Source organism: Coenobita brevimanus, chromosome 27 (genome assembly GCF_032717465.1).
Source record: "Coenobita brevimanus isolate Jiangsu-jjx chromosome 27, ASM3271746v2, whole genome shotgun sequence".
In the NCBI taxonomy this organism is placed as follows: domain Eukaryota; kingdom Metazoa; phylum Arthropoda; class Malacostraca; order Decapoda; family Coenobitidae; genus Coenobita; species Coenobita brevimanus.
The window spans coordinates 720001-730824 of NC_136980.1; the positions used below are offsets into that span (position 1 = coordinate 720001).

The 10824-nt window shown below is 41.8% G+C and overlaps 1 protein-coding gene across 1 annotated transcript in view; it reads right to left on the reverse strand.

The window, feature by feature from the left end:
• LOC145394344 (neprilysin-1-like) overlaps nucleotides 1-10033 on the reverse strand; it is an 18486-nt gene extending 8453 nt beyond the window's left edge. Inside the window, exons 1-11 of the mRNA XM_080268220.1 lie at nucleotides 9830-10033; nucleotides 9058-9231; nucleotides 8546-8658; nucleotides 7708-7755; nucleotides 6782-6943; nucleotides 6400-6489; nucleotides 5622-5830; nucleotides 4915-5112; nucleotides 4503-4604; nucleotides 1433-1449; nucleotides 200-296 (exon numbers count right to left, since the gene is read on the reverse strand). Coding sequence (XP_080124346.1) covers nucleotides 200-296; nucleotides 1433-1449; nucleotides 4503-4604; nucleotides 4915-5112; nucleotides 5622-5830; nucleotides 6400-6489; nucleotides 6782-6943; nucleotides 7708-7755; nucleotides 8546-8658; nucleotides 9058-9231; nucleotides 9830-10008 — 1389 coding nt within the window. The 5' untranslated portion in view covers nucleotides 10009-10033. The remainder of the gene's footprint in view (nucleotides 1-199; nucleotides 297-1432; nucleotides 1450-4502; nucleotides 4605-4914; nucleotides 5113-5621; nucleotides 5831-6399; nucleotides 6490-6781; nucleotides 6944-7707; nucleotides 7756-8545; nucleotides 8659-9057; nucleotides 9232-9829) is intronic.
• Nucleotides 10034-10824: the final 791 nt, after the last annotated feature.

The window sequence follows — 10824 nt, forward strand, 5'->3', positions numbered from 1 at the left end:
TGTGTGTGTGTGTGTGTGTGTGTGTGTGTGTTGTGACAGGTGTAGCAGTGTGAGGTAAGAGAGGTGTGGGAGTGTGGAGTGTGGCAGTGTGAGGTAAGCTGATACGGTATATAGCACTTTAAGAGGACCATAAGAAGATTTTTATTTCTCTCTCTCTCTCTCTCTCTCTCTCTCTCTCTCTCTCTCTCGTCAAAGGTACCTTAACATTGACGTCTGCTTTAAGGCGGTGTCGTACGTAGAGGCTCCCCACAGCGAAGGGCAGGACAATTTTCAGCTTCTGAGTGCAGTCGTACCAGCTGAGGGAGGCAGGTGGTGGTGGAGTAGATTAATAGATGGTAGATATAGTACCAGCTGAGGGAGGCAGGTGGTGGTGGAGTAGATTAATAGATGGTAGATATAGTACCAGCTGAGGGAGACAGGTGGTGGTGGAGTAGATTAATAGATGGTAGATATAGTACCAGCTGAGGGAGACAGGTGGTGGTGGAGTAGATTAATAGATGGTAGATATAGTACCAGCTGAGGGAGACAGGTGGTGGTGGAGTAGATTAATAGATGGTAGATATAGTACCAGCTGAGGGAGGCAGGTGGTGGTGGAGTAGATTAATAGATGGTAGATATAGTACCAGCTGAGGGAGGCAGGTGGTGGTGGAGTAGATTAATAGATGGTAGATATAATACTAGCTGAGGGAGACAGGTGGTGGTGGAGTAGATTAATAGATGGTAGATATAGTACCAGCTGAGGGAGACAGGTGGTGATGGAGTAGATTAATAGATGGTAGATATAGTACCAGCTGAGGGAGGCAGGTGGTGATGGAGTAGATTAATAGATGGTAGATATAGTACCAGCTGAGGGAGACAGGTGGTGATGGAGTAGATTAATAGATGGTAGATATAGTACCAGCTGAGGGAGACAGGTGGTGGTGGGGTAGATTAATAGATGGTAGATATAGTACCAGCTGAGGGAGACAGGTGGTGGTGGGGTAGATTAATAGATGGTAGATATAGTACCAGCTGAGGGAGACAGGTGGTGGTGGGGTAGATTAAGGCACGGGTAGATACAGTAGTAGATTTAGGAGGGATAAAGGAAGTGGTGATGGTGGTGGTAGTAGTAGCAGTGGGGGCATGTGTTGTTCTAGTAATAGTAATAGTAGTAGTGAGAGCAGGAGTTGTAGTAGTAGCGGTGAGAGTGGGAGCTGTTGTAGTAGTGATGATGGGAACTGAAATAATGGTAGTTGTTATTGTTAGTAGTATTAGTAGTAGTAGAAGAAAAAGAAGATTTAGTAGTAATAGTAGTAGTTGTAGTAGTGGTAGGAATCTAACGAGTAGTAGTAGTAGTAGTAGTGATGTGAGTGGTAGTAGAGAGTGTATAGCAGAAATAGCTGACAGTCCCTCTCTCTCTCTCTCTCTCTCTCATATACTTACGCTCTTGTACTGAGGCGTCCCAGAGTCCTGAAATGTAGAGAAAACGTGTTATATAATTATTTATTTATTGATTATTTATTGACATTTATTTACAACATGTGACCTACGCGCATTGATTCGAATCCCTAAAATGCAGCTGGAGAGAGAGTGTGTGTGTGTGTGTGTGTGTGTGTGTGTGTGTGTGTCTCTCTCTCTCTCTCTCTGTCTCACCTGTCTTTAATTAATCCTACCTGTGAAAGCCAATCCTCAGCCCAACACCTCCCGTGGAATCATCTTTTATTATTATTATTATTATTATTATTATTTTGAGATATACAGTAAAGCATAATCGTTCCCACTATTATTGTAAGTACTAAAGATAATAGTAAGGATAACTCTGATGGCCAGTATGGTGATGATGATGATGGTGGTGGTGATGATGGTGATGATAATGGTGGTGATGATGATAACTGATGGTGGTGGTGGTGGTGATGATGATGATGGTGGTGGTGTTGATGATAATGATGATGGTACTGATGGTGGTGGTGATGATAATGAGGGTGGTGGTGATGATAATGAGGGTGGTGGTAGTGATGATGATAATGATGATGATGGTGTTGATGATGATGGTGATGATAATACTGATGATGATGATGATATACGCACCTTATCATTGGACGAAAATTGAGCATCCTGGTAGAAGTCTCCTCTCCCATGTCGACCACTAGCGGGAAAAGAAGGTAGTTCACTGGGGGAGAAAAAAAGAAAATGAAAGAAAATGGGATGTGAAAGAAAAAAGGAAATGGAAGAAAATGGAATGCCAGTGTGAAAGAAAATGGAGTGTTAGTGTGAAAGAAAAAAGAAAATGGAAGAAAATGGAATGCCAGTGTTTAAAAAAATGGAAGAAAATGGAATGTTAGTGTGAAAGAAAAAAGAAAATGGAATGTTAGTGTGGAAGAAAATGGAATGTGAGTGTGAAAGAAAAAAGAAAATGGAATGTTAGTGTGAAAGAAAAAAGAAAATGGAATGTTAGTACACTTTCCAATCTGCTTTTTAAACCCTTCCGTACTTTCACCAATATATATATTTTTTGGTTGCCTATAGACGATTTTATTCAGCTAAGGAAGGAGGTCTTGTATTTACCTAACCTGCTCTGACCTAATCCAAAATAACCTATTCAGAATCGTCCAGTCTTCAGCCAAAACCACCAAGCCTACCTCAGTTAAGATTATATTGTCCTCTCTCTCTCTCTCTCTCTCTCTCTCTCTCTAAGTTTAAATCAGTATTCCCAATATTATGATGAAATTGTCGAAAAATATATGTATATATATATCCCAGTTACCCATAAAAATCAATTTCATCCACATTTTAAATTTGGGACACTTAAATTCGTCTCTTGATCTTTATATTATTTAATCATGGCCTAGATATTCTCCTGATAATATTAATATGTGATATGCCACCACACAGAATTAGGTTATTATTATTATTATTATTAGAAATATTATTGTTATTATTATTACTATTACTGTTAATATTATTATTATTAATATTATTATTATTATTATTATTGTTATTACTTATTATTTTTATTATTATTAATATTAATAATAATAATAATAATAATAATAATAATAATAATTATTATTATTATTATTATTATTACATGTGGAGAGAATGGAGAATGAAAGACTGACTAAGAGGGTGTATGTAGGTGAGGTGGAGGGAGGGAGAGGGAGGGGTAGACCGAGGATGAGGTGGAGGGATGGAGTTGAGAGGTATATGAGGGAGGGGGGGTGAGTTGGGGGGAGGGTAGTCAATTGGTGGGTGACAGAGTGACTTGGAGGCGTTTTGTCTGCGGCCACCCTTTGCGGGATTAGGGCGTCGGGCTATAGATAGATAGATAGATAGATTATTATTATTAATGTTTTTATTATTATTGTTGTTATTATTACTACTGTTATTATTATTGTGTCAGTAGTAGTAGTAGTAGTAGTAGTAGTAGTAGTAGTGTTCTTTTTGTACAACAGCAGTTACCACCACCACCATTACCACTACTACTACTACAACTACTACTACTAAGCTCATAACATCTTACTCAGTATCCTAGGCGGGGTGTCACGTAGGAGTGGTATAAAGGCTGTGATAAATGCTGGACTGGTGACAATAACTCTCGTATCATCAGTAATTACCACATCCGTCTCCAAGAATACCGCCTGCAGGTAATTCTTCCACGATACACTCTCCACCTGCACAGAAAAAGTAGATAGATTGATAGATAGATAGATAGGTAGGTAGACAGACAGGTAGGTAGGTAGCTTTATAAATAGATTGATTGATTGACAGGTAGACAGAGGTAGGTAGGTAGGTAGATAGATAGATAGACAGATAGATAGATAGGTATGTAGCTTGATAATTAGATAGATTGATAGGCAGGTAGGTAGATAGATAAGTAGATACAGATATTCATTGATTGCTAGACATAGATTGCTAGAGAGACAGACAAATAATTAGGTACGTAAAATAATGAATAAATGATAATGGTAGCTTCGATAATATTCCTTTTGAGATTATTTCCCCCTCCTGTGCTGTCTTCTGCTGGCTAACATTCCTAAGTTGTGAGAGGCTTGGTATGATGCTCTGCCCTAATATTTCACATCTACTAAAGGATTATATACCTCTTTCCTGTCATGTTTCTCTCTCTCTCTCTCTCTCTCTCTCTCTCTCTCATACCTACCTTGCTATCCTTATCAGTCTCTTGGGTAAGATTCGGAAGATCTCCCCGCACAAACCCCCCCCTCCCCCTTCTCCTTCTTCTTCTTTTTTTCCTTTTTTGGGGGAGGAGGGGGGTTGGTAGGGGAGAGGCGGGGGTGGACTGAGAAGAGCCGATGAAAAAAAAGATTGAGTGTGTGTGTGTGTGTGTGTGTGTGTGTGTGTGTGTGTGTGTGTGTGTGTGTGTGTGTTTCCCTATCTCCCTCTTCCTTCCCCTCCTCTTATTTCCCTCTCCTTCTCCTTTCCCTGTCCCCCCCTCCCCTCTTTCCCCTTCCTCTATTTCCCTCTCCGCCTTTCCCCTCTCCTCCCTTTCCTCTCCCTCCACCCACCTTGCTCTCCGTGGCAGCCTTGTCCGTAAGATTTTGAAGGTCCCTCACTGTCATGGCGTTGTATTCCTTCCACGGGTTGTTTACGTTGTCCTCAGGGGTGATCTGGCAGAGGGAATTATTATTATTATTATTATTATTATTATTATTGTTGTTGTTGTTGTTGTTATTATTATTTTGGAGTTCTTGTTATTATAAAGTTTAAGTTATTATTATTATTATTATTATTATTTCTGTTATTATTATTATTATTATTATTATTTCTGTTATTATTATTATTATTATTATTAGGCGACATCTTATTCCATCCACCCACGTACCCATCCATTCATCGATCCATCTATCCACCCATGCAACCATCCACCCACCTACCCATCCATCCATCCATCCAGTTAACAGTCCATCTATCACTCACATTAGCAATCTTGACATAGAAATCCCACAGGTCATCGATGTCCTTGTAAAGCGTCTGTAGGTGGGTTTTATTCCCCGCTAAATCATCCGCCCTCAGTAGCGCCTCCCCCGTCCTCCTCATGTACCCCACACGGCCGCTCTTGTGCCTCTCCCCCTCCTTCAGGTAGTCACGGTCTATAGGTAGTATCCCCGGGCTCAGCTGTAGGAGATTTGAGTTACGTAGAGCATACAGATCAGGAGGGGCTGTGTGGGTGTGTGTGTTTGTGTGTGAGCTATATAGAGTACGTATGTGATATTGTATTGATTGGTAACATACTTGCTGAGGAAGGAAGAAGATGAGATGCAGAGGAAGTGTATGATTAGGAGAGAGAGAGAGAGAGAGTGCAGGTGTTTGGTAATTAACTTCAGGTGTGCTACAGATACCCAGGTAAAGTAATGAGAGCCACTGTGGGGTGAAGAGAGAGAGACAGACAGACAGACAAACAGAGAATAAAAACGAAAATGAAGAACCACAAAACTAAAAGAAAATAAACGAAATCCTCCTTACATAAATAACATTAACAGAAGTATTGGCACTGGAGAGAGAGAGAGAGAGAGAGAGAGAGAGAGAGAGAGAGAGAGAGACAGACAGACAGACAGACAGGCAGACAGAGAATGAAACTAAAGCGAAATCCACAAAACTAAAAATACACACACAGTCCTGCTCACATATATAACATTAACGGAAGTATTGGCATTGTCCGCCTCCACCACGACACTGACGAGGTACTGCCCGGCCAGTGACCTCCTGAAACGGGCCTGGGTCAGCATGGGGTCAAAGTCAGCAGGGGGGGTCCAGGCGGGGTCCAGCATGGGTAGCCCCCCCTGACTGGAGAGGAGGTTGAGGAGGGGGCGCAGTCCTACCTCTTCCCACTGGCCTGGAGGGAGAGTTACATAGAGGTTACAGATCGAGAGGGACGTTTAGGGGGGAGGAGGGAGTTTGGTTTGAGAGAGAGAGGAAGTGTGAATGAGGAAGTAGTAGTCCTATCTCTTTATGGGCCTGGAAGGAGAGTTACATAGACCTTACAGATCGAGGGGAGCTTAGAGTATAGGGGTGTTGGGTTTGAGAGAGAGGAAGTGTGAATGAGAAAGTATTCCTAATTCTTTTCATTGACCTGGGGGGAAGGGTTACATAGATTATACAGATCGAGAGGTATTTTTAGGGAGATCAGTTGAGATGGAAAACATGAATAGGGAAGAAGTACTCCTGTCCCTTTTCATTGGCGTGGAGGAGTTACATAGATTATACAGATCGAGAGGTACTATCCATTTTACAGTGGCTTGGAGGAAGAGTTAGTTATACAAAATATACTGAGTTTGAAAGAGATAATTACAAGGAGGTACAAAGACAAATAGTACCTCAGAAGGGCGTACGAAGTTGCCAGAGAGAGAGAGAAATGAGAAGAGAGAGAGAGAGAGGTTATTAAGAGTGCAATTAATCACCTACTGTCATTAACGCAGGCACTGTAGACGGTCCTCACGGCCTTAATTGCCTCGGGTTCCTCCGCCTCCACCTTCCCCTCCACCTCTAATAGACCTGTGGAGTGGAGAGAGGTGGTTTGGTTGTGTTCATTCTCTCTCTCTCTCTCTCTCTTGACCTTTTCTATTTTCCCACAATTTTCGCTTCCTCATTCTTTCATTGCCTCTGTTCCTTTCAACTCTCGTCATAACTCTCTCTCTCTCTCTCTCTCTCTCTCTCTCTCTCCACTCACCTCTCAGACCCAGCAGAGTGACATCATTCATGACATCATCTATCTGTCCATCTATCTCTCTATCTATATATATATATATATCAATCTGTCTATCCATCTTTCTGTCTCTCCACTCACCTTTCAGATCCAGCATAGTCACTTCATTGAGCATGTCAAACACCACCCATCTGTGTTTAGCCTCGGGTATAGGATGTGAGCGTCTCCACCCCCCACACACATACTCAGCGAAGTCAGTGCACGGAGACACCCTTTCGTCCATGGATTCCAGGATGTCGCCCACTGGATAGGTTAGCAGGGTTAGAAGGCTGGGTGATAGGACGATAGGTTAGGCTAGGCTAGGGGAGGGTGCGATAGGATAGGGTAGGGTTGGGTTGGGTTGGGTAATGCGGGGTGGAATAGGGTAGGGTAGGGTAGGGTAGGGTTGGGTTGGGTTGGCCAGGGTAGGGCTGGGTAGGATAGGGTAAGGTTGGGTGGGGTAGGGTTGGGTAGATTCAACCAGTTTAGGGTAGGTTAGGTTAGTTTAGTTTAAGTTACACGAGAGAAACAAAGATTTGATGAATTATCTAGAGAGTTAGAAAGTTAAGTTAGATTAGTTTAGGATAGGTTATGGGAAGCAAGCTATACTCATTTTACTCTAACTTGGCCTCAAATTGCCATCTCTCCGTCCTGAGTGCCACGTTGCAACAGTAAATTATCATTAGAATATCGTGCTAGTCATGAAGAAGTGCTATGGAAAGGATGTAGAGCCTTAGCATTCTTCTGCAAGTGACCTACGTGAAATAAACTGCAGAAGGACGAAAATTTAGGTCAGTTATTATTAGTATTAGTATTATGATTGTGATTATTATTATTATTATTATTATTATTGTTATTGTTATTGTTATTATTGTTATTTTTATTATTATTATTGTCTCCCCTCCACGATCTTTTACCACAGTCCACTTCTACAGCGCCTCTTTATGTAGATAGATAGATAGATAGAGAGAGAGAATGACCCAGTACCCTACCGTATGAACCCCAACACATACAAGGCCCCAACTCACCTGCCATATAACACTGAGGTGAGGTGCAGGTGTTGAGGCGATCGTCTTCTGTAAGAGACACCTGTTGTATCACTCACCTGCCTTATACATACATACCTACAAACATACATACATACACGTACATAAATATACATGCATGCATATAGTTACATGCTTTCATACATTTACATACTTACATACCGGTACATACATGCATTCATTTACTTACATACAGATGCACATATATACCAACACATGCTTACATTATTAACTTGGCTACGTACATGTGTATGGGATATTTGCATGTAGGTATTCTCTCTCTCTCTCTCTCTCTCTCTCTCTCTCTCTCTCTCTCTCTCCCCACATGCGCAGCTGCTATTAAATTTATGAACACACACACACACACACACACACACACACACACACACACACACACACACACACACACACACACACACACACACACACACACACACACACACACACACCACCAGAGGAAAAGAAAATAGGAACACATATATCTTATGTAAATTATAACACACACACACACACACACACACACACACACACACACACACACACCACCTGAGGAAAAGAAAATAGGAACACATGTGACTTATGTAAATTATAACACACACACACACACACACACACACGGGCGTTAATTTTTTTCCACAAGTGTTCATCTCTCTCACTCTCTCTCTCTAGATATAGATATAGATATATATGTATCGATCTGTCTGCCTGTCTCTTTATCTGTATCTGTCCATTCGTCCATTCCATCCTTCCATCAGGTCATCCACTGTAATGGCCATGTATCTGTGTCTCTCTGTGTAAATCTGTCCACTGCACCACACACCCTTGCTAGCCACCATCAGCAGCAGCACAGACAGCACGACGATAAGCACAAACATCTGGAACATCACCAGTATCACTAGGCGTCGCTCTGAGGAGGACGCCGCCTCGCACAAGCTGGAGGATAGGCAGGGAGACAGGGTTAGGCAGTGGAGTAAGGCAGTTAGGTTAGCCTGGGAGGAAGCTAGTTAGGCAGAGAAAGATTAGGCAGGGAAAGCAGTGGAGAAAAGTCAGGAAAGGTAGGTTAGGCAGGGTGAAGTTGGATTAGACAAGAAGTTGGGTTAAGGTGGGAGAATATAAGTTAGGCAGGGTAAAGTTAGGTTAGGCAGGGAGAAGTTAGGTTAGGCAGGGAGAAGTTAGATTAGGCTGGGAGAAGTTAGGTTAGACAGGGAGAAGTTAGGTTATCAAAATAAGTACTTAATTATACACACTACTATTCATTAACTTATATTTCCTGTAAGTAAGGTGAAAGGACTGTGATTCTTTCTCTTTCTCTCTCTCTCTCTCTCAACTCACCTCCACAGATCTTCATTTTGGTCTGCCTGTATGTGCCGTGTGGTAGGGGGTGTGGTGGTGTGGTACGGCGGGGGGGCGTCGTTGTGGTGGTGGTGGGCGTCCGAAGGGGGGATGGGCGTAGCAGCGGGCCCCACGAAACCCCCCTCAGGGTCCCTAAGCGCTGCCACACCAGGCCTGTCATCATCATCATCATCATTATTTTCATCACTCATCATCATCATTTTTATTATCAGTCTTCATCATAATCATTGCCATTAGTATTATCAGTCATCATCATCATCATCATCATCGTTTTATTGTCATCATCATCATTATTTAAGCATCATCATTATTACTATCAGTCTTCATCATCGTTATCGTCATCGTCATTATCATTTTTATTATCATCATCATCATCATCCCCCCGAAGCTGAATAAAATCGTCTGGCGATACCAAGAATAAGTTACTGACTCACTCGATTCAACGGATTAAGGCAGGAGTGGCCAGTCGCCCTTCCATGAGTAGCATTGTGTGAGCCAAAAACCCAAGCCATCCCTGAGATCAAATCGTTACGGGCCATTTTTTTTTTTTTTTTTACAGAGGATAAAGAGCAAAAAGGAAATTAAATGGGAAAAAAATCCATGCGCCAAATTACAGGTGTCCTCCATTCATAAAAAAAAATCTATAACAGCTGTATTTGAACTGTTGTAGGTTGAAATTTAGGGGGAAACTAATCTGGCAGGACACGAAGAGAACCACCTTAACCCACTAGACCACCAGGTGTATACTCACGATGGTGTGGTATTGACGGAGTTGTAATTGGTAGGCGACATCTCCACACCGTTCACTCCCTCCTGCCCGCCGCTGCCCCGCCCCGATCGGCTCGCAGGACGCTCCACGGGTGTCATGATTGGCTGGCGCTCCTCCTTGCTGGCAGCCTCGGGAACCAATAGGCCGTGGAAGGAGGACATGCGGAGGAGTTTTTGAAAATTTTGCACGTTTCAACAAGTTCTTGAAGTTCAGCTGTTAATTGTGTGTGGGGGGGGAGGGGGGAGTATGATTTTCTTTTCTAGATCATCGGTTAATGGGAGAGGGTTTTGATTTTTTAAATTTTAATTCAAGATGTCAGGAGTTTGTTGATCTTCTTGTTCTTATACTTCTGCTTTGCCACCTTGACCAGGAAGCGAGGACATGAGGAGAGTTTTTTGGAGTGAGAAAGGAAAAAAAAATGGCATTTGAGTTCAGTGGTTAATGAGAGAAATATTAGGTCTTGGTTTCTTGTCACTTTTTCCCAAGAGCGAGGATATGGGGAGATTTTTTTAATTGAGTTCAGCGGATTTTTTTTTTTTTTTATTGTCACTGGCGTATTATTTTACTTTGTTGTCACTTTGTCGATATCTTGTGATTATTTTTTGTCACTGGCTCCGAAACTTTGTGAAAAATTTTACACATTGAAAAGTTGCACGGTTCAAGTGAGTGATGGTTTGCAGTTGAGAGTTTCATGTGTTATTTTTGACACCTTGGCTCTATGTATTGTGCTAATTATGCTTTGTTACTGTAGTCCGAAATGGATATGTGGCTGCATCTTGAAACGTTTGCACTTTATATATTTTGTATATATTTTTAGTTTAACGGGTTTAGGATCTGTGAGAGTTAATGGTCTAGTTAGATTATTTGATTATTATTTTTTTTTCAATAAGGACTGGATGAGGACATGTGCCTACAAAAAAGAAAAGAAAGTTTCACGAGGGAGCAACAGTTAAAGTCAAGGGTTTGATTCTTTATTT